General features: G+C 42.3%; 1 protein-coding gene across 6 annotated transcripts in view; it reads left to right on the plus strand.

Annotated features, from left to right (window-relative positions):
- Positions 1–22,531, plus strand: part of ITPR2 (inositol 1,4,5-trisphosphate receptor type 2) — a 282,946-nt gene that overhangs the window by 99,283 nt on the left and 161,132 nt on the right. For all 6 annotated transcript variants that reach the window (XR_012765862.1, XM_075439325.1, XM_075439332.1 and 3 more), the window contains 4 exons: positions 14,410–14,603; positions 17,386–17,518; positions 18,427–18,484; positions 20,437–20,602. Coding sequence is in view for 5 of the 6 variants with exons in the window: in XM_075439325.1 (XP_075295440.1) it covers positions 14,410–14,603; positions 17,386–17,518; positions 18,427–18,484; positions 20,437–20,602 (551 nt within the window). In the remaining variant the exon portion in view is untranslated. The remainder of the gene's footprint in view (positions 1–14,409; positions 14,604–17,385; positions 17,519–18,426; positions 18,485–20,436; positions 20,603–22,531) is intronic.

Consider the following 22,531-nt stretch of genomic DNA (forward strand, 5'->3'; position numbering starts at 1 on the left):
AGTCACTCCTCCAGATGTCCTGCATGAATGTGCCATCCTTCATAACTTTTTTTCTTCTTTGAGGTGCACACAGTCTAGAGAAGTGTAGACTGTTATTGTCATCTCTGAGCCAAGGAATGTTGTGCTTGGTTCTCTTGATCTTTCCTCCATCACTGCCAGTACACTTTACTGAAAGCCCCTGCAAGTCTTTCCTGCAATGCTGTGCACACTAAGACATGCTGTAGCTGGCTGCAGTCCCTCTACAGCACTAGAGAAAGACGCTTGGAATTGTTTTCCCTTTTTTGTCCCTGAAATACTGCATTGCAGACTCTCTTCTTAAATGGCTCTGGACACAGTTTGACTCCAGATAAAATCTTGGCATATTGGCAAGATGGGACATGCAGATGTGGTTCTTCAGTTTAGTTCTCTCTCTGCCTAAGTCGTTAATCCTGGTTATACATCTCATTCAGTGTTTTTACTCACCTCATCACCCATAACATTGGCTTTCACCCTTAATTCCCTTTTATTTCTGTTGAAGGGTTTTCTTTCAGACTGTATAACAGAGGAAAGAACCACTCATTAAGTGCAAACAGACCTGCTCTCAGTTATACTAATTTCCACAGCAATTCCATGCAAATCAGTGAATTTACTCTGAAATAAATGGGTATGAAGGAACGCAGATAATGTCACCACAGTGTAAATGGAAGCTCAGTAGCCTTGTTAGTAACACTCAGCCATTGACTGGAATGTTGTTGGAAACTTTTGTCACATGTCTGTTTTTGTCTCACATTCTTTCAGCAAAAAAAGACACGGAACAAAGGTAGGGGTTTTTGTGTGTGTTTGATGAGCTTTGGCCTTTATATAGATTCTTTAAACTTCTTTCTTGGCTGTAGTTGTCTCCATGGATGATTATCTTTTAAACACTGGGCCAGTTCAGGTGAGGATGTGACACTCCACTGATGTTCTTTTGGAAATGATCTGTGGGTTGATTTCGGGTTTTTTTTCAATTTTCCTGCTAACTGTATGGCTAGAAAGCCTACTTCCTTAGAGAGGGTTTTTTGCTACCTCAGACTGTTGTCAGTCATGTTTGCCATCTTAAGGGAGACCAGAGGTAGAGATATTGGCTGTGCTGTCTAGGCTTAGAAGTAGGCATTGAAATTTTGCTGCAGAGACAGGTGTTCTTATGTTGAACCAGCTGTAAGACGTGCTGGAGAGGCCTTCTACAGTCTTTGACGAAAGAAAACGGTGCCCATCTTTAGATGGTCATATCTTGTCTTCAGCCTCCCTCTTCTTTTCTAACTGACAGGTCATAAAACACATAAACTGTGCATTCACACTGCAGTTGAGACAGAATGATCCTGAATGTTTAACTGCTGTGCCCAGGCATCTTGCCATTCCTCCTCCTTGCTCTGGAGGTGCATACTTACCAACCCATGGGCAGAATTAGGCTATGAAGATGCGTATGTCGCAAGGATGCAAATTATAGAAGCAGTTTAAGCAGTTGCACTATTTTTGAGCACCCAGCTCATAGAACTTCATGCCCAAAGAACATTTCATGTCTGAAAAACATATTAATCAAAACAGGAGAGTACTTTTCATTAAGAAAACTACACAAAACCCAGTTAGCATTAACGTTAGTTGCAGATTAAGATTAGAGAGGGAGCTCAAAAAGAAAGTACCGGGTACTGTAGTTGCTGACGTTCTAGAGACTACTGCTGTGCCTGAAATGTCAACTGTTTGTAACTTCTACCTATCTTTGTTTCATGTGGAAGCCTGCTGGTGAGGAATGAATCAGACCACAGGATTTTGGCTGGCAGAAGCTGCTCTGGTTCCTGGGGCTCTGAGAAATCGTGCCAGCTGAGTATTTGACTCCACTCTTTTTTTTCCTTTCACGCCCGTTTTTCTTAAAAAAGCTGTTATTGGGTAGCAGTTCTTTAAAACCAGCCCTGTGGTTGTCTTGCGCCCACATCTTGATTATGTCTTTGCTACAAGGTACTGAGAAGGTTTCAAAGAGGCCCTAAACACGCAGAGCCCTTGATCTGCTTGTGTGTGCTCTCTGCCTTGCTGGGTATCGCGTAGCCATAGCTGAGGTGTGATGTGACCACACAGAGCTAGAAAGAGCCGAGCTCAGGAGATTTGCTGGCTTGTTCTGTAGTGTAGTTGGCTGCTTCTGTGTCCAGTCTTTTCAGGCTTCCTGAACTTGTGCTTGAGTCCACAGCAAGGTGCAGAAAGTGCTTATGTTTTCTGTCTGGGTGGTGGTGGTGGGCTGGAACTTCTGTGCCTCTGCATGTTTTGGACTGTAGATGATGCTAAGGAGATGTGAGTCCTGACTTGAGACGGGGCTTGAGTCTGTTTTTGACAGGGAGACCTTCCCCTATTAGGGTTCCTGGACCAGAATCTTTTGTATTTTTTTACCTTCTGGGGGAAGGGGCAAAACCAGGGGTCTGATCCTCGTACTTTGCATCTTGTGCAATCACTTCTACCCAAACACATTTGACCCGAAAGGTGCTGGTGTTACTTAGGTCCCATGGAGTCTAGATCAGCTTTGTCCAGGATCCACTAGGGATCCTGAGGAGTGAACAAGCCAACAGAGAAAATGGTCTCAGGAATTTCATCTAGATCCTCCCTCACTCTGACAGTAAGGATTGTTCACCAGGCAAAGCTGTAATAAGTATACATTGTTTTCCAATTTTATAGTACTTATCCAATTTTGTAGTACTTACAAGATTGTACATCGAAGGTTCCCCTTCCCCTTTTACACTGGTATCCTTTTTTTGGTATCCTTTTTTTTTTTTTACCATATGTTCTTTTTTAAAAAAAAAAAAGCTAAGATTGTGTCTGTTGTGATTTTGTTTATACAGAAATATGCACACATTTATTTTACGTGATAGATCTTGCATTTTAGTTTTGTTTAAAAGTATTGATTTCTATGGGAAGCTCCATGATGAATAAATTTGGGGTCTGATAGGGTGTACTGCCTTTCCATTACTGACGTTGATTTGTTCCAGGTCAGTAGCAACAAAAACTTCCAGCAGCTCATTCCAGTAATGTGGAGTTGTAGGGAATTGGTGAGCTTGGCTCTTTACTGGTTTGGCAACTTCTCCACATCATGAAATCTCTAGACAGGATTTTAGGAATGGGTACAAATACATTAATGGTGAGGGGAAGAATGAGGTGGATCTGGGCTGTGGGAAGCCTGCCTGGAGTTGTGCACCTCAAAATTGAAACAACCAACTTTACAACCAGCAATCTGGAATCTTCTTCCCTGTTAAATATTTATTTCTTGAATAGACGCATTGATTTCAGAAAAACCACTTGCTGAGTAAGGAAGTATATATGACAAGTGTTGAACTGTTGAAGCAAATCTGCAAAATGAGATGTATTTTTAGGCTTAGTGGAAGTTGCATGAAGACTTAATTAGCCTTTTACCTCAAGGTGTCCTTTTCTGTCCTTTGCTTAAATTTTGACATACATTGATGGCTGAGGTAATCCTTGATGTTCTGTGTGAGTTTCTCTCTATTGGTCCTGAAAAGACCCTTACGTTACTGTTAATGTTATGCCTTAATTCCTTTAAAAAGCTTGATTTTAATGCCACCGTCAGTTACTGTAACTAGAATTAAATTAGTGTGCCTGTAGTTTTCAGGTGTGACCTTATTTGATGAGGACAGATTGGGGCAAGTTGACTAGAAACATTTGTGACATAGGAGTCTGGATAAAGAAAAGATAGATATTTTTGGAAATACTTCTTACCTAGGCTGCATCCTAAAAATGAATTAACTTGAAAATCTTGCAGTCAACTTTTTTTTTTAAGCATTTTTCTGTTTCTTTTTTCCCCCTTTAGATTCTAAAAAATTTGGGGTTTGCAAAATATACTACCTGTTTCCTAAAGAGGAATTTTTTTCTTAAGGATGGAGTGAGGACTTCATTTAGTAGTGCTGTCATTCTGGCACCTTTCAACAACATTATAATCTCTTGTAGTTTTAATTAAAAGCTAAAGTCATTGCTTTCCTAATAAGACCACCCTGCTGTATCATTCCAGAATCAGGAGCCAATCTGCGTTGTCCAACACTGGTTATTTATTCTCTGTGAATTAAAATGCACATCTTTCTCTAGGTGCAGTTGCTGATGACACCAAACTGGGAGGTGTGGTAGATAGACCGGAAGGCTGTCACCATTCAGAGTGACCTGGATAGGCTGGAAAGTTGGGCAGAGAGGAACCTGATGAGGTTCAACAAAGGCAAATGCAGGGTCCTGCACCTGGGGAGGAACAACCCCATGCATCAGTACAGGCGTGGGGCGGACCTGCTGGAGAGCAGCTCTGTGGAGAGGGACCTGGGTGTCCTGGTGGACGACAGGTTAACTATGAGCCAGCAGCGTGCCCTGGCTGCCAAGAAAGCCAATGGGATCCTGGGATGCATCAAGAAGAGTGTGGCCAGCAGGTCGAGGGAGGTTCTCCTTCCCCTCTACACTGCCGTGGTGAGGCCTCATCTGGAGTACTGTGTCCAGTTCTGGGCTCCCCAATTCAAGAAAGATGAGAAGCTACTGGAAAGAGTCCAGCGGAGGGCTACGAGGATGGTGAGGGGATTGGAACATCTCTGCTACGAGGAGAGGCTGAGGGAGCTGGGCTTGTTCAGCCTGAAGAAGAGAAGGCTGCGAGGGGACCTAATAAATGCTTACAAATATCTGCAGGGTGGGTGTCAGGAGGATGGGGCCAAGCTCTTTTCAGTGGTGCCCAGAGACAGGACAAGGGACAATGGGCACAAACTGAAGCACAGGAAGTTCCATCTGAACATGAGGAAGAATTTCTTCTCTCTGAGGGTGACGGAGCACTGGAACAGGCTGCCCAGGGAGGTTGTGGAGTCTCCTTCTCTGGAGATATTCAAGACCCGCCTGGACAAGGTCCTGTGCAGCCTGCTGTAGGTGACCCTGCTTCGGCAGGAGGGTTGGACTAGATGACCCACAGAGGTCCCTTCCAACTCCTACCATTCTGTGAATCAGTGATCTTTCAAATAGCTGATTTTAGTCAAGTCATGCAGCTACAGCGTACGTCAGGTCTGAAAGATGAAATGACATGGTACTATTAGCAGGCAAGCTACACATTTGCCGTGCAGCTCAGTGCTGTTTATTCTCATTCCCAAACAACATTAACTAATGGCAGGCAAGGAAATACATCCTTGAATTTAGGCTGCACATATCATGGCATGCAACTCGGTGCTGGACACTGACTTCTAAATTGGTGGGACAAACCTAGGTTATCTGCAGAGTATGTCTTTCCCTCAGGAGCTCTACATAAATGACTACAATTTTCCAAAGCCAGTGTCCACCGACATCAGCCTTTCAGCTCCCTCCACTTCCACAGGAGAAGGCAATGCTCAGTTTTTTGAAAAAACAGGTTTTAAAAACTACCTGTAATAAGCTCCAATAGCGCCTGCCTCTGATTCTCACATGAAATGCATTGCTCACGACTGGCTCAACAGATGCCTCCTTTTACCCATTCAAACTTCTAGTCAAGTATCCCAGCTCCTTCCCCTTATGTCTGGGTCTTTAGCGTGGTAACGTATCCCCGCTGTAGACTGAAGGAACTAAAGACCTGTCTGTAGGTGTCCTCAGATCGTGGGACATTTCTTTGAAATGTATCATGGAAAGCCCTACCCCTACGTCCTGTTGCAAGCTGGGCTGCTTTGCTGTGATCTACCCCGAAGGACTCGACCCTGGCAGGTGTCAGAATGGGAGAGCCCTCTCTCTCTCCTGAAGATTTCAGCACTGATGGTCTACTATCTCTCTGCAAAGGAGTGCTTGTATAGCAGTGTATCAGGGGACTCTCGTCCAGTCTTCTGCCCCTTGGGTACATCCTGATAGTCTGCTTTGTCTCTCAGTTTCAACTGAGCAAGAAGATAGGTGGTGTCGTCTTCTGGCACTGTTGGCTGTGAGTAGAAATGCGTACTGCTTAGAAGCACCAATAGTGAGACTGCTACCAGAACAGGGTTGAGAACAAGGTTGGACCTGCCTTTTCTGCTGTTCCTCTGGGTCCTCTGTGACCAAGAAAGACCAGATTTCATCCAAGGCTATTACAAAAGACTGTGTTGTTTCTCGGCCTTGCATCTGTGTCTGTTAGCTGCTCTGTCTGGTTAACAGTTTGAAATACATTCTTAAGGCATACTTTGATTAGCAGAGCTAATGAGCCAGTGGCTGCCTGGCAGACTGGAGCAATAATTTATGTTAGCAGTTTACAAAAAAAAGAACTGCAAGAGAAAAAAGATGTAACCTTTAGGAAAGTTAGCTGTGTTAGTCACAGATGTCTGTAGTGATGCAACTGCTGTTCAGTGCAGAATTTTGTCAGACCAAAGGGGAGGTCAGTCTGAGAGTTTAATTCTCTGGCATGGGCCATTTCTGTTTCCTCCTTATTCTTTCTCTCATCGTGAGACCTGTGCATTAATGTGATTCCAGAAACCATCGCTCTTCTAGGAATCGAGATCCGTTTTATAGATGTAACTCGGCTAGAAGATTTGATTCCCATGATGCTTTTTACCTTCAAGGCCAGCATGCTGATCTATGTATTTTTTCCTGCATCTAATGTCCATGTCAGGAATGCTGTCTTTTTAACACCGCTTTGTGGTTTTGGGGGATAGGCAACATCAACAGAAACTGCAGAATGTCAGGAGAAGGTGAAGTTTGGTGGAGTTTCACCATGGCCAGCCAGTGGTGAATTTGCATGCAGAAAGGGAGGGCTGGTGGATATGCCATACGTAGGTGGAGGCTGGGGTGGCCAGGTGAATTCAGGGAGTGGATGACAAATGTATGTGTGTTGCATATAGTGGGGTTTTTTGTCTATTTGTTTCTTTTACCTCATTAGTTCCAAGGGCGTTATAAAATGTGTAAGTGGCCTCACCTTCTGCCCTGAGTGTCATGCATTAGGTTTTCTGTGAGGCTTACATGAGGTCAGCTAGTTATTGAGCAATGAAAAATAGTTTAATGAAGAAATAAAGTGTGATTCTTGGCCTGTTTATGGTAGGTCCTGCAGTCTTTATGAGCAAATCCTGCAGAAAACCTGTAAAAATTAATACCTCTTTCACAAACAGGGCTGTAAGGCTTAATGCTTCTGGCAAATAATATATAGTTCTAAAGGGTTTGAAATAAAATGTGTTCCTTTAGGTACTGAAGTGCTGTTATTATATGTCTTAAAAATGGCTGTAACTTTTCACGTAGAAAAATTAAATTGCATGAAGCAATGTAGCCAAATCAACAAAGGCAAAGAAACATAGCGCTAAAGCTGCCACTGGGTTTTTAATTTAGCCCTTGGTAACTCTACATTGCTGTGCATGCAGTTCCCTGCCAGAGGATCCCCAAGGATTGGCAGTGTTGCATGCTTTAAGATGGCACTGAAACTTTAAGAAGATTGTGGTGGAGCAATAGAATAGGTCTCACTGAAATCCACAAAGTCAAGGCCATGTAGAGTCCAGGCTCCTGTTTCAACAGTCATCGGTTATGTCACACCAGGGCTGCGGGTGGTGAAAGTTAGTTTTCATGGGGAAAAATGAGAGTGGCTGAGGAGGGACTGAGAAGGCTTTGGGACTTCATCGGGTTATGGATGGGGAAAGAGGCCTTGAAGGGCTGTTGTGAAAGAAGCTGGCATGGCAGGGAGGGGCTAAGTGTGTTGGTGTCTGTGGGGAAACAGGAATAGGTACTGTCAGTCAGGCAGGGTGGGCTCTGGGTGGCGGTGGAAGGTGACAAGCTTCATGCTGTGGGAACTGAGAGGGCTCTGAGAGTGCCCTTCTCATGCTGTTGTCTTCCTTCCTCCTCAGCAGCACTGAAAGCAGAGGAGGCTGACAGGGGGCAAAGGCCAGACCCCTTCATATTGCTACACAAGGCTTGGCTAAGCCTTGATTCGCCTCTGAATGAGTTGCATACTGTGAGGGAGAGAAGATTGGGGGGTTTTGTGGAGCAGCAGTGATGGTAGATAACAGTTGATGCAGAGATCCTAATTTTAAAATGAATTTAGGTATAGCTCAGACATCTTTTCTGCCTAGATCTTCCGTTCCTTAGGGCCCAGCAGCAACTTTCCTTGACCAAGACTGGGAGAGGTAGCGCCCTTCTCGCACAAGCTGAGGTGCTTGGAAAGGACGTGGGAAGCTTGCTTAGGATTCTTGCAGTCCTGTAGAATATTTTGGCAAGTGGGAGGAGGCTCATGCATAATGGAAGTGGAATGGGAAGACATCTAATAAAGTAGTTCTTGCAGCTGCCGATGCATCATACAGATGGGACTTCGTACCTAGGGATTCAAACCACAGCTGAACATGATGGAAAGGCTTCCTTTGGGAATGATGGGGAAAGCAGTGGGAACTGAGGATGGGCCATGTTCTGAGTTTATTGAGGAAGGGTGGCTTTCAGAGGATTCTCAGTCTCTTGATATCTTTGCTGTTTGGACCCGATATGTTCTGTGGGAATGCTTTGGTCTAGAAGTGGATAATCGCCAGCTGTGGAAGAGAAATAGTTTCAGAGGTGTGTGCAAACATGTGGGGTCACAGGGCAGCCTATTCCCTGCAGTCCTTCAGCCTCAGCATTTCTTTGAGGAGTTAAGGGCTTTTGTGTGAGCACATGCTGTCTGGCTTGTGTCCTGCTATATTGGAAGGGAAGTATTTTCTTGGAGGTATTTGGAAGAAGTTGAAACATTAGGTCATTCAAAAGTCCTAGTCAAAAGCATGCTCAGGTATGTTGAGATCAGAGAGCTGTCTCTATAACTTTATAATTACAGAGACAATGCGAGAAAAGCCACATTTTTGTAAAACCAATGATTTGTCTCCTTTTCCCCTGCCCCCTTTTTATATAAGCAAGATTGAACAATGAATTGGGCTTTTATGGACAAGTTAGTGAAAGTTGTTGGAGCAGTGGATGCATGTACATTTGTCTCTTCTGGTCATTAAGTACCAAATTTCTTGAAGAACCCGTCAGATGTCAGCTCTTACTTAGGTACTTAGTTTCCAGAAGCATTGAACATCCAGCTTCTCCGGTCCCTAGTGAGAGCTGTTGGGTATTGAAATCCTTTTGAAAGTCTGGGCACTTCTTACATTTCTGAGTAGGGAGATGAGCACTGTGGAAAACTGTTCAAGATAAAAATGGCTGAGCAGTTTTGAGTCCTAGGAATCCATCTTTCCTATATCCGTGTTGAGGAAGACTGAAGGAGAATGTCATGAACAGCAGACTTAGTCTCTTTGTGGCACCTAGGGACCAGATCAGGTGCCTATAGTTAATTTTCAAATAAACAAGGCTGCAAGTCGGTTCGCTGGTGTCGTGGGGACATCTGTGGAGTAGAGGGCTACTTGCTGTAAGGGTATCTGCCATCCTTTGAGGCTGTCCGTTGTGTATTCACATTCAGCTAGTGCACGGTTCTCTGCACTGCTTGCAAAATACCTAAAATGCTGCGAGTACTGGAGAGCAAACTGAGGACGCTGCATAGCAATTGGCTGGGAACAATTGGAAGAAAAGGCATGAATTGCCAGCTGCCTTTGACAGCTGTTTTTTCTTTCTGAATATGGTATTTTGTCACTTACCATCCCTACTGTGTTACATAGCAGATTGTTGTTTACTTTTATATTCTGCTTTTAGAATTTTTGCAACCAGTAAATGACTTATCAAGAAAATATGTTTATGTAGAAAATGAAGTGTCAAATTATCCACTGTTTCGATTACTTGGGTGGTTGTTATTTTTTTCCCATAATTGACTCCTCCGAAAAGTCTTTCTTCTCAGGGAGGCCGCTGCATTGTCAATCGTGCCAAATTGTATGAGATTACATGCCCCAGTTTTGTGACAGAAACTGATATTCATTAGGAAGTTGTGATCACTGTAATAAAAAGTAATGAAAAGGAGATGCACAGTTGTCTTTTCAAAACATGACAAGCATTCTCTTCTTTCCTCTTCTTTCAGTGCCTGTCAATCTGCAGCTCCTTTAAATTGCCACTTGTGTGTACGTTAATGTCACTTTTCCGTTAGCTAACCTCGTCCGACCATACATGCAACAGGAGGCGTTCCCGATGGGTCCACTGCGTATGGAAGGTCCTTGGCGTCTGACTTGTCTTGGCAGAGGGAGGAGCAGAGAGGAAGAATTGGGGAGAGGAAGGGATAATTGGGAAAATGGGGGAAGGTTCATGGAGATTGCCTTGCGTTCTTTTCCTCTGTTGGCCAGTCACAGTTCTGAGCACTTCTGCAGTGGTTTGGTGGTGAGAGAAGTGGTTGGTGGCACACGCTAGCACCTTACAACATTGCAATGGCTGTTCTCTCACTGCCACACTTCTTAGCCATATATAAATGTTAATACCTTGACCTCAAGGAAGACAACAAATGACGGAGGTCAGCAAGCTAAGGGTGGCAGTACCATATGAAGGCACAGGTGTCAGGCTTCTTTCTCTTCACTTATCTCTAGTGTGCACAAAAGTCACCAGGGTTCACATCTACTTGCTCTGTCTCCTGATTTAGCTCAATTAACTAGCTGAGGCAGTAAGTTAATTTTTCCTTGGGTATTGGTATTCAGGAAGCACTTTGGAGCTGTAACTTAAGATCAGAGCTCCGTTATTTTAGTCATTGTGTGCCTATGTACTAAGAACTTAAATCTCTCTTATTGAGCCAGTATTTTGTCTTGCATTGTTGTAAGCTTAGCTGACATGCAGTCAGTCACTTTTTAAGCTGCAATAACCTTTCTGCATGCCTTACCTCAGAGACTCATACCGTTTCCTGCTGAGATAACTGTATTGAAGCCAAGAGAACACAAAAGCATAGCAAGAAGAACCACCTCACTAGCAAGACTGCTGCTGGCCCCGATGTTTGTGAGTGACAGATTTAAATCCATGCCTAACATGGTCTAGACTTCCAAGGCTGGACAGATAACACTGAGCACCATGAGTGCTGATTACTTGGGGGATCTTTTGGAAGAGAAGCTGCTGCTATGTACATGAATGATCCTCATGGCTTCTTTCGAAGAATAGAGCAGTTCCTCCCAGTGTTGAGACGCAGTCAGCTGCTTCATTGCCGTGCATGAATATGCTGGTTGACTGCTGGCTGCTCCGAAGAGATGGTTACATTTCATCATCACCCTAAAAAACATGGTTGTTAAAATATCTTTCCTGAAAAGAATGCTGAATTGCTCCAGTATTTTCACTCTGTGAGTGTTCTCCCCAGGCCTGCTCTGAGTTAATGGGAAATAATAGTCAGCGTCAGGCAGGCAGTTAAAAAGTTTTCCAGGATGGGTTTAGCTGTGACACCTTGTCTCACTGCTGTTATTGACAGAAATAATGCAGTATGGAGTCATTATCCATTTGAACTGTAAATTCTAAACTGGATTAAGTAGACTTTTCTCTCACTAAAATCCTTTCCTATGCAGTAATGAAATACAATTTGAAATGGCAGTGATAATAAGTACCACCTTAATCCTCCTTTGCTTTCCTGCCTCTGGCTGTTTAGATCAATCGTGTGAAGGTCAATAGTAAAGGCAGGTTGTGGACAGAGGTTTATCCTTGTTACTGAAGCTGTTGGGAAGCAGCTTCATAGATACCGCTCACTGGTTTGTGTACCGTCTTTTACCACTGGTGTTCTGTGGGTAAGGGGAGAGGACAGCAGACATCTCATTTCTTTTTATTTCCTGGATGGTTTTATAGGCTCCGTCATCACATTAGCTGAGTGCCTCCCAGTCTTTGTTATATCAGGCCTCTCACTGTCCATTTTAGAGATGGAGAATGTAGTCTTCTCATTTATGGAGGTGATTCTGAAATGCAGAGAGAGTGACCAATTCCTTGGTCGTGGACAGAGGTGAATCCTATCCCCTGCATTGCCTGTGCAGCACCCCAATGTTAGCTGAGAAATAAGCAGGGTGTGTGCTCTAGGCAAAATCCCAGCTTTCTTTCTCCAAGAACATGAGGTCCACCCAAAATGTTGTCTGACTTCTTGTCCAAAAGACACTACCTTTTTTGTTAACTTTACACCAAGTGGACTTCAGTCTTGAAGGGTGGGCACGAACTTTTCAAGATAAAGTGGAATTCTTCTGCCTCATTTGGGACAAACTGCAGTTGTATCTATTTTTTGAGAAGAATATCTTCTAGATTTGTTTTAGACTTAAATGGTTTAATTATCAGCTGGTAATCCCATTGACTCAAGCTGTTCTGTGAAGAATTCCTGAGCTTTCCAAATAGCAGTGTCTCTATTTATATTCACCTCTGTACAACTGAGTGGAAGGAATTTTGAAAGCATACTGTGAGAGAGAGGATGATCACTTCTCAACTGAGATGTAGAGTAGCGGTATTACAGGCCATGAAGCAGCTGCATAACCTATAGGTCATCTTGTGGGCTTACCAGTCAGCATTAAGGGTAGGATGATATGAATGAGGTCATTTATTTCATGGTTTGAAGATGAAGAAGGTGCAAAAAGTTTAACTGAAGCTACTTTAAGGGCTGAAGGTCCTCCTCTTAGTAATCTATCTTTACATGGGTGTACTGAATGATGGTCAATGCAAATGAATGTTTAGCACACTGGGAGAAAGGGGCTGGGGATGGGGGGAGAGAGAGAGAGTTCCATACTGTGTTGTTCTCCAGTTGGTTTATTTGTTTTGAAAGGAAAATACACCATTTTCATTTTGCAGCAAGAAGGGTATTTGGAATGATTTATTTGCTTTGTGCTGGTGTAAGCAATTAGGAGAACTTTCTGTCCTTGCCTAATGTGAGGATCTAGCCCTTAGTGTGACTTCTGGCTTTTTTCCCCTAGCATCATACAAAGTCAGAAACACATCTTTTTTCCATCCTTCGCAGGGACTTGAAGGATTATTTTCAAAAGACCAATTCAGAGTGATTGCACACCAGACTGGATGCCGAACGGGACCTCAAACATGACACTAATCTGCTTCATTCCCATTGAAAAAAGCAAATTCTTTGTATGTTTTCCTTTTAAAGCCAGGGCTGAAGGCATCCTCTTTCCCTGCATGCGGTACTTGAGCTCTATGGATTGAAGAAAGTAGGATGTAGGAGGAGGATATTGCTAACAAAATAAAATATAGCTTTGGCTTTTTAGAGCAGATTATCTGGGAAGAGGGTCTCTTCAGAGTGAGTAAAACTTGTCCGTTGCATGATGATTAAAGTGTACTAAAAGGCATAGAAGAACTATTCAGGCTTACCCAAGCAAAGCTACATTTCCTCCGTTCTTTTGTTTGCCTTTGGTGTAGTCTCGGTCTTGGCACTCTTTCTGCGAAGTGATGCTGTCATTCCCTTCCATTCCTCTGTTCGTTCAGATCTGCACTTTGCAAGAAAGGAAACTAATTCACGTAGGTAGGTAGGTGGCGTGATACTCTCGTTCGTTCTTCTCCCCGCCTTTGGAAGAAGATAGTCATTGATTCAATGAGACGCTTTTCATATCAAAATTCAGTCTAAAGGCAGACCAGTATAATCTGTGGGAACAGCTGGTATTTCCTGGTAGATTTTGCTGAACTGGCATCAGTGATAGGTACCGTTGCACTAGACTGGATAAAGTATTTTGCCACATGAGTGTAAAATACTTTTTCCCCCCAGGTACATCTTATGAAGGACACAGTGATTATAGATACTAGTTTGACCTTTAGGACAGCCTTCAGGGCCTGACATTCTCCTGGGACTTTTTTGGAGGGGGATGGTTGGCTAGTTGTGTCAGTTGGCTTTGGTTTGCGACCTGTCCTTTGGACCACATACAGAGATTGATCAGACTTGCACAGCCTCAAATCTTTACTCTCTCTTAGTGTGACAGATCAGAGACTTGGATAGTCTCCTTCCAGCTTCTGAAGTGCCAAAAGCAACCCTACTGTCAAGCGCATAAATTATGTCCAGTCATCACGGCGAAGACATCAGTGGGAGTAGGCATGGGAAATGAACTCCTCCCATGTGCCTACAAAGCAAGGTCATAAGCTGCAGCAATAGGTGATATAAATGAAATACCAATAAAATTATCTAACAATAAACATAGTCAAGTACTGGAATTGCTTGCCTGGGGATGCTGTATAATGTGGGATATGCAATGCTTAAATATTCTTAAAAACACATTAAACAAGCCTCTTTCAGAAATGATATTAGATGTAGATAATATGCCTTAAGACAAAGGAATAGATTAGATTTCTTTTGTTCTGCTTTTTGTGATTTCTTGAACACGTTAACAGAGCTGTGGAAATGTTTTGGCATCTTTTCCATCTGTTGACCTGTAAGAAATGATCTCTTGGATGACAGGTGTAGAAAATTTGTCCCTAAACCATTGGGTAATTGGAAAGAATTCCTTCTGCTGAGTTTTGATCAGGAATTGAGTATGACTTTTTCAATATGCCTGTTAAGACTGTGAATAGGTTTGATGACATGAGTGTATGTGTGGTATATAGCTTTGCGAGCAAGCTTTACTCTTGGCAAATATATATGTGTTTTTGTTTAATGCATAGGAAACAATGTTATAAGGACCATCCATGGTGTAGGAGAGATGATGACCCAAATGGTGCTGAGCAGAGGATCTATATTTCCCATCCATGCCCCTGATGTACAGCCAAGCATTCACCCAAGCAAGCAAGCCAGCACCTCCGACAGCGAAGATGTGATTGTAATGGACACCAAATTGAAAATCATTGAGATTTTGCAGGTAATAATGATTGGTGGAGTATTACATAGCAATCGTTTCACAGTTCTTTGCTTATTCACATAGTGGCATGTTCTGTTACCTACATTCTTACTATTCACTGGGCTATCCATTGTAAAAATAACACTTTGAAATGAAGAAGAATACTCCCCTGCTTGAACAATTGTACAGTTGTGGTCCTTGCTGTGTTACACCTACTTCATTTTTGAAGGAAACAGATGCTGTAGAAACTCTGTCACTATAACTGAAAAGGCAGAACTTGTCCTTTAATCTGTCTCACTAATGTTTTTGGAACTGTTTCCAGTCTCATTAACACTCATTTTATGCTGAGGTACCTTGCTTCACTTTAGTATTTGACTCTTCTGTTACAGTAGTGTTGGACCTAGACCCACTGAAGTAATTCAAGGCCGTGGACTTTGGAAGTCTGTTTCAGAGTTCCACTGTTAGATGGAGAATAGTCTGTGGGCTATTATGATTTTCTCCCAGCTGAACTGACAAGCTGTATGACACTAGCATGCCTCCTGAGATAGAATTTTCACTGTCTGCTATTAGTAAGCGAAGTGGCACACATTTGTTCTGTATATCAAATTGCAGTTTCTGTAATACTTATGCTCTGAAGGAATTTTTCAGTCTTTTCTATAAATTTGGTAGATCTGTGGTACCATTGTCGCTTTTGAAGGATTCCATTTGTTCTGACTACTCATAAATGATTTAGATTACCTTAATTACTCATCATCTGAAAGACTTGTCAGTTGTTAGAGTATCCTTAATACTGGATGCTTTGGTTCTGGAGCTCCTTTAGTTTAAGGCTTATGGTGAAGGACGGAGTGCTATGAAGTTATATCACCTGAATAATACCATTTATGTGTATTCCTTCTCATTTTCATTTGTTTTTTGATGGAGTTTCTCTCCATGCTGTCTTGCTTTACTGGCTGATGCCTAGGAGGATGATTCCAGGAACCAACCTCATCCTGTGTGTTCCCTGGCTACTCATAGGCAAGAGAAATCACATTTTGTCTCATCCTTTGCTTTTTCACAACATGTCCAGTGCAAGAGCACCCGGGATTGGAAACCATTTATTCCTAATTTGTTACTTAATCTGTGGCTTGTTAGTGATGGTTTAGTCACATGGTCAAATTACTGCAGATTAGGAAGTTGTCACATGTTGGGTGAATCACAGTGAGTGTACATATATATGATCTTAGTTCACAAGAAATATGAACTAATTCAGTTTTGTTTAATGTGCAATGAAGGAGGATTAATTTAAATCACATTGCATTTCACTACTGTGCTATTACTCTAAAAGGCAAGTAAGAATATTTTAGATTTATTATGTTATCATGTATAGCTAGTACAATGGTGATTAAAACTATTCTATTCTAAGAACCATTTCAGTTTACAATAATTTAATTCACAATATACTCTCTTATTCCTTTAAGTAAAGGCATTTTTTATTTAAGAGAGAATTCTACCATTAGCCAGGATTAAACAGATGCCCTGATAGGTTTAGCTGACTATGTGTGGACTTTGGAAATTTTTATTTTTAAAAATCTTGCTTGTACAATTACAGGGTAACTTGGTCATGGAACCAAAATAAACCTGTCTTTTTCTTTTTTGTTTGGAGATTTTAAAGAAAAATTATTGTTTCTTAAAGTGGTATTTTATTTGCTTTGAGATGGCATAGTCCTAGTCAAATCCTGTTAGAGTATTCTAGGTCTGGGAAGCTTGTTCGACTTTAGTTAGAGATCAAAGAAATAGATTGCCACCATTTGCTAAGTCATCGTCTGTCACCTGAGTCTTGGTAACTTAGCATATGTGCTTTCATCCCCACTGACTGTAAAGAATGTTAAATGATCTTGAACCCGTTTCATTGTACACTGGCATTTACTGTGGGCAAGGAGCGTAAGTGTGGGAAGCACTGAAACCCAGCCGATGGGCGTACAGTTGGTGCAGTGTCGGATGTATAGGTGTCAGTCCTTAAATTGGTACAAATGTTTCCAGCCTAATTATTTTCCTCACTATTCCGATATAAAAGCAGCACTTCCAGCTTTAAATTAGCATTTTCCCTGTATGAGTTTCTGATTTCTCAGCCAAGGAACCAAAGGCACCAACAATTAGAAGAAAGCAGTGTTGAGTGAGGGGAGGAAATACCTGCTGCCATTACAGTGGCAGCTTCCAAAGCCAGACTTTTTTTTTGCCACGTACCGGCAGCGCTCCTGGGAGCTCATGAAGGAAATGCTATCTGCTCCTCACGTCCTCAGCAGATCATTAGCGATGCAACAAAAGACACCACCGGGCTTGTGCTTCACCCCATGGGAGCCTGGAGTTCCTGCAGCACTGCTGCCCTGGGCTGCCGGGCATCAGAGAGGGTGAGCCTTCAGCGTGTCATCGCTACTCTCAGCCCCACTCCACCTCTGATCTGCATGGGGCAGTAGATATCCAGCTGAAATATGAAATAATTGGTTTCAACATGGGTTTGAATGTACCAAGGTGGCTCACAGGCAGTGAGGACAAGGCAGCGTGCTGCAGCCTCTCCACGAGTCTAGTCTGTCTCTTAGCATTCAGCGGTCGATAGGGTAGAGTTCAGTATGTCTCAGGATGGTTGCAGTGAAGAAAGAAATGACAGAAAACTGATGAATGTAATGGATTCTTTTTTCGTAGTGGACATATTTACTTAATTTACTTAATGATTTACTTAATAATGTATCTCTGTATGTTCCACTATAGAAAGATCCTAACCCGTGTTACTAAAGAAAAGTCCTACTTAAAACCTTTTTTCTTGTAGTTTATTCTCAGCGTTAGACTGGACTATAGAATATCCTACATGCTGTCTATCTATAAGAGAGAGTTTGGGGAAAACAATGAAAATGTTGATTGCTCTACAACATCCCCGCCTGACACACCAGGGATTGCCTCAGGTAAATGTCACTATTGTATTGCAATGTAAAATAATTCTATGTAGACTACTGCAAACAATGAACTCCACTATGCCAGAAAGAAGCATGCCAATTAAAGTTGAAAAGCTTGTGGAAAAGAAAATTTTAAGGAATCCCATAAAAATAAGATTTTTGCTGGCCTGTCCTCCTCTAATAAAAATGTGATTCCTTTTTCCCATAATGACAGTTTACTGTCTTATTTGTACTCTTCACAAAACACTACACGATGACAAATGTAGTGGAGGGCAGATTGTGAAAAAATGGTTGCGGTTGGACGAGGACAGATTTAAGTGAGGTGGATGTGGTGTGGGAATGGAGTGGCTTTCCCGGGAGCATTCCCGTGCATGCCAAAGGCTGACTGCCGTCTGTGTGACCGCCTGGAAGCAGGGTAGAATTGCTGTAGTTGGAGGTGCTGTATAACAGAGGGGCAGCTAAGGAGTACTAAAGTCTTAACTAGTAAGGTATATTAAAGCTATTCTGAAGTAAAATGGTGGTGTGGTAAATTATTTGGTTTGTGATAAATATTCGAAAGTTCATGTGTCTGCTTTGTGGGGGTTGGCTCATCTAACAAAAAATGTGAACGTTTCATATTCTGTGCCATTTGTGGGTCACTGGTGGTAGTTTGTGCAGCTCCTGACAGCGTGGGGCTCTGGTTCGTTACTACCATTTGGCTCTTCCTCAGTAACAGTAATACACAATTGAACTCTGCCCCATGTCCTGTTTCTTCCCTACTACTCCTGCAGAAAGCCAATTTTGCCTAGTTGAGGAATGCGTCTTTAGACCTTTACTTGGTAACATTCTGTTTTAAAGAGAAAGAGTTCCACTTTGCTGTGCAGATTATGTAATTATCACTTTCTTTTTTGAAATCTTTTATTTTGATTTTTTTCCAGCAATTGTTCCTGACATTGATGAAATTGCAGCTCAAGCTGAAACCATGTTTGCTGGCAGGTATATTCTTTGAACTTTTACTCCTCTATATGCATCTGTTCACGTTGATTTTTCTCATGGACAATCTGTGTTTATTCTGTGCTGGTTTTCATACCCATTTCTCTTCCTTTTGCTGCTACTTATTACATGGACAGAAAAGTGCCAGAAAAGACCTGGATTTCAGACAATCCGACAGCCCAGTGGGTATGGATGGCCATGGGACTGGAAATGACCACCCTCTTAGTTGTAAGAGAGTTGGTAGAAACGTTCTGTCATGTTCCCAAAGGCAGCTTGGGAAAGGTATACTGATCTATTGGGCTGAAACACACTAATTATTTATTTATCTTATAATCCCCGTTCTGGTTTGGCTGCGGCCGGCAACAAAAGCGCCACGCGGCCGCCCCTCCCCCCGCCGGGGTGCGGAGGAGAATGGGAAGAAGCAGGCAGAAACTGGTGGGTCGGGATGAGGGCAGTTTAACAGAACAGCAAACAGAGGGAACAGGAACAACAACGATACAGAAAAGGGGAAAACACAACACAAACCGCACGACCCAGAGAGCCGCTCTCCCACACCGCCACCACGTGCTCCCGAGCCGCGAGTGAGTTCCCGCCGCGCTGCCCCCCCCACTGGAACCCCGCATGACGGCACATGGTATGGAATACCCGGCTCGTTTGGCCAGGTGGGCGTTGGGTCAGCCCCCCCAGATGTGCCCCTTCCTGGATTCTGGTGAAAATTAACCCTGTCCTGGCCAAACCCAGGACACCCCTTAAAATCCACCTCACACGGGTGCTTTTAAAGAAAGACCTTTTTCTGGTGTACCTTATGGCTGAAGTCCCAAACTTCTTGAATCAGTAGGTTACTGTTGACCCTCAATATTTCTCATAGATTACATGACCTGTTGTCGTTGCACCTTGTCTTTGAACTTACTTAGAAAGTTACGCCGATGGTAATCTCTTTCACGTGACTCCTCAAAGCAGCTGTGGATCATTTGCCATGATCTTCTGGACCACCAGAGGCCTGTAGATCACAAGTTTTGCTTCCAGAGTTTTGGAAGTGGTTTCAGCTATGCTGTGAACAAAACAAAACAAAAAAGAGCCCAGAAAATATCTGCACTGGAGAGTTATTACCATTCTCACTATAGTGATTTAATTTTATGGGTATGTTTATAATTATACCGGTAAAAGTGAATTCCATTTAGACAAGGCCGTAGACTTTAAAGTTTTTCTGGAGCTAGGGAGAAGGATCTGCAGTATGGGCGCTCTGATCTTTCCTCTCTCGGTCCCTTATGCGTTCTCAATCTTACCAGCATGAGCAATGCCTCCAGTCCTCTCCCTGAACTCCCATAATGTAAAACAACACACAGCCCTTGGCATCTGCATCTTTAAAACGAACAGAGACGCTGAGTGATTTCTTGGAAACATTATTTCTGCTTTGATATGTTAAGTGTAAATCTGCTTTCTGCCATTTCAGATTATAAACATGATTCTAGAAATATGATGCTTTTGGCAATTCTTACTATTTTTGAGCTTATTTTTTCTTAAATGAAATTTTAATAGCTGCTGAAAAGGGAAGGAGTGAAAAGCAAAGGGCTGAGTTAATCTCTCATGAAATGCTGTTTGCTTCAATTAATTTGGATTGGGAATGAGCTTGGCATAATTTATCCAAGACATAAATGAATGTTTTTGCAATATGGATTTTAATTACAATATTTGACACATTTCACACATACGTATGTTCATTCCATAGTGTCCATTCTGCTACAAGATTGTTGCAACAGCATACAGCTGTAGGGTTGGAGTCCTTATAAAATACGTTAAAGTGGTGTTTACAGTCTCCATCCTGCAGCATATTTGATTCGCTTGTAAGAGCTCTGTCAAATGAATATTGTGTGTACAGGCATATTTATGTCAATAGCTTTTTTTTTCTTATTTATTTTACTTTATTTGGTCCTTTTTTCCCATTTCTGTTGCAGAAAGGAGAAGAATGCGGTTCAGCTTGATGATGAAGGGGGCAGAACTTTTTTACGGGTCCTTATTCACCTCATCATGCACGACTACCCTCCTTTGCTCTCAGGTGCTCTGCACCTGCTATTTAAGCACTTCAGCCAGAGAGCAGAAGTTCTGCAAGCATTTAAACAGGTACGGATGGGCATAGCGTGATTCCAGGGAACTGACTGCGGGGAAAGTCTTTCCACAGGCTGCTTGACTTACCTGATTGCTGTTTGTAGCATGACAGTCTTGTTTCCTTAGAGGTCCACATTCAGCAGACTTTTTTTTTTTGGTTAGATTTGACCATATGTGCTAGCATATATTATAGTTTAGCACTGGAACAGGCTGCCCAGGGAGGTTGTGGAGTCTCCTTCTCTGGAGATATTCAAGACCCACCTGGACAAGGTCCTGTGCAGCCTGCTGTAGGTGACCCTGCTTCAGCAGGAGGGTTGGACTAGATGACCCACAGAGGTCCCTTCCAACCCCTACTATTCTGTGATTCTGTGATAGTTGTGCACCCAGAAATAGTTATTTCTGGCATTGCATCCATTACTGAAAGCGTAGGTCTGTGGTGACAGCTGGGACACACACATCTCACAGCAAGACATGATGTAGCAGTCCCTCAGAGACAGAGTTAGTAGCTCATGTTCTGTGAGCAGCGTGCCGGCGTCAGCAATAAGACTTTCCTGTCCTCAGGGCTACCTAGGCTTGGGTATAAGGCTTTCTTGTTATTCATGTGGTGTTTCTGGTTCTAATTCATGTGTCTCTGCATTGTGCTCCACTGCATGATACAGATATGCCCAAATAACAGGAAGGGACTACTAGAGCCAAGCCTGTTTTCAGCTTTTATTCTTTCTTCTTGGTAATGGTGCATGTGCAGGCTCCATGTGTCAGTGGATTAGGATGGGGAGATCTAATGTCGCGGGGCTGGGTGACAGACACATCTCTGTTATGTAAGCCTATAAAGCACATGCTGATAAGACCATCTGATGCTTATTGCAGGAGTTTGATAGCGTGTTGTTTCATCATTATGTAAGATGCGGAGGTTTCTCTTATTTAAAAACAGATGAATGATAAAGACCTGGGAAGCTTTTGTTTAATGTTTTTGCAGTGTAGCATAATGACCTCCCACCAGATTGCTGAACTTAGGCCGTGCTGGTTAGTTGCATAAATAGCAGTTATTCCAGGTGAGCAAGGGTTGAGTAGCTTAACATGTTTTCGTAAAGGAAGGAAAAGGCTAACTGACAAGTAAACAAAAAAGACTGTAGAGAACATAGAGTATGAACGTCTGCAGATGAGCAGCATTTATAAATTCTGTAAAATTACGAGGTTTTAGCAAGCTAAAAGAGAAGATGGTGAAAACTTTATATTACAAAATAGTGAATATTTGCCTGAATGTAGTGATTTTTCTTTTAATGAACGTCCCCATCAGTGTTCTTGTCTGCCATGTGACCTTAACATTTTACATAAGTGTGATTTCTTAGTAGTGCTTATTGATTTGCTGTAAAGATTGTTGTTTGTTTTTTGGAATGTTATCTTATTAAATAATCTTGGTAGAGCAAAGAATATTACAAAAAAGGGAAACGTAGATCATGCTTAATCAAGAACTACAAATAAAAGTGAAAAAAAACAGTTAATTTGAGCAGTACAAAAAAAATAAAAAGTGAGACTAATCTTAGTAAGAGCAGCCACTCAGGTGGTGGGAAATGACATGAACCTGAAGGTAAATTTGTGAGTTTTTCTAAGCTGGCCTAACAGTGTTAAAATCTGTTATTTTTCAATATTTGATTATGGTGATTTAGGTGATTATTGAAGTTGCTGGCCATTCTGACTTTTCTTTGGATGTCCTGATTCCTTGTCATATCAACCTTTTTTTTCTTCCTTGTCAAGTACAATGCTGATGGGATAAGCTATTTCTAACTGTATTGCTTTAATACCATGTAACTGTATTTTAATACCATGAGGATCATCATCAGTGCATCAGAGCTAACTGTGTAGAACTCAAGAGCGTGCAAATCTATGCTTGTGCTGAAAATGTTTCACAGTGTATTAAAGAAGGAGAGAGAATGTTGTGAATGT

Source organism: Opisthocomus hoazin, chromosome 1, assembly GCF_030867145.1.
Source record: "Opisthocomus hoazin isolate bOpiHoa1 chromosome 1, bOpiHoa1.hap1, whole genome shotgun sequence".
NCBI lineage: Eukaryota > Metazoa > Chordata > Aves > Opisthocomiformes > Opisthocomidae > Opisthocomus > Opisthocomus hoazin.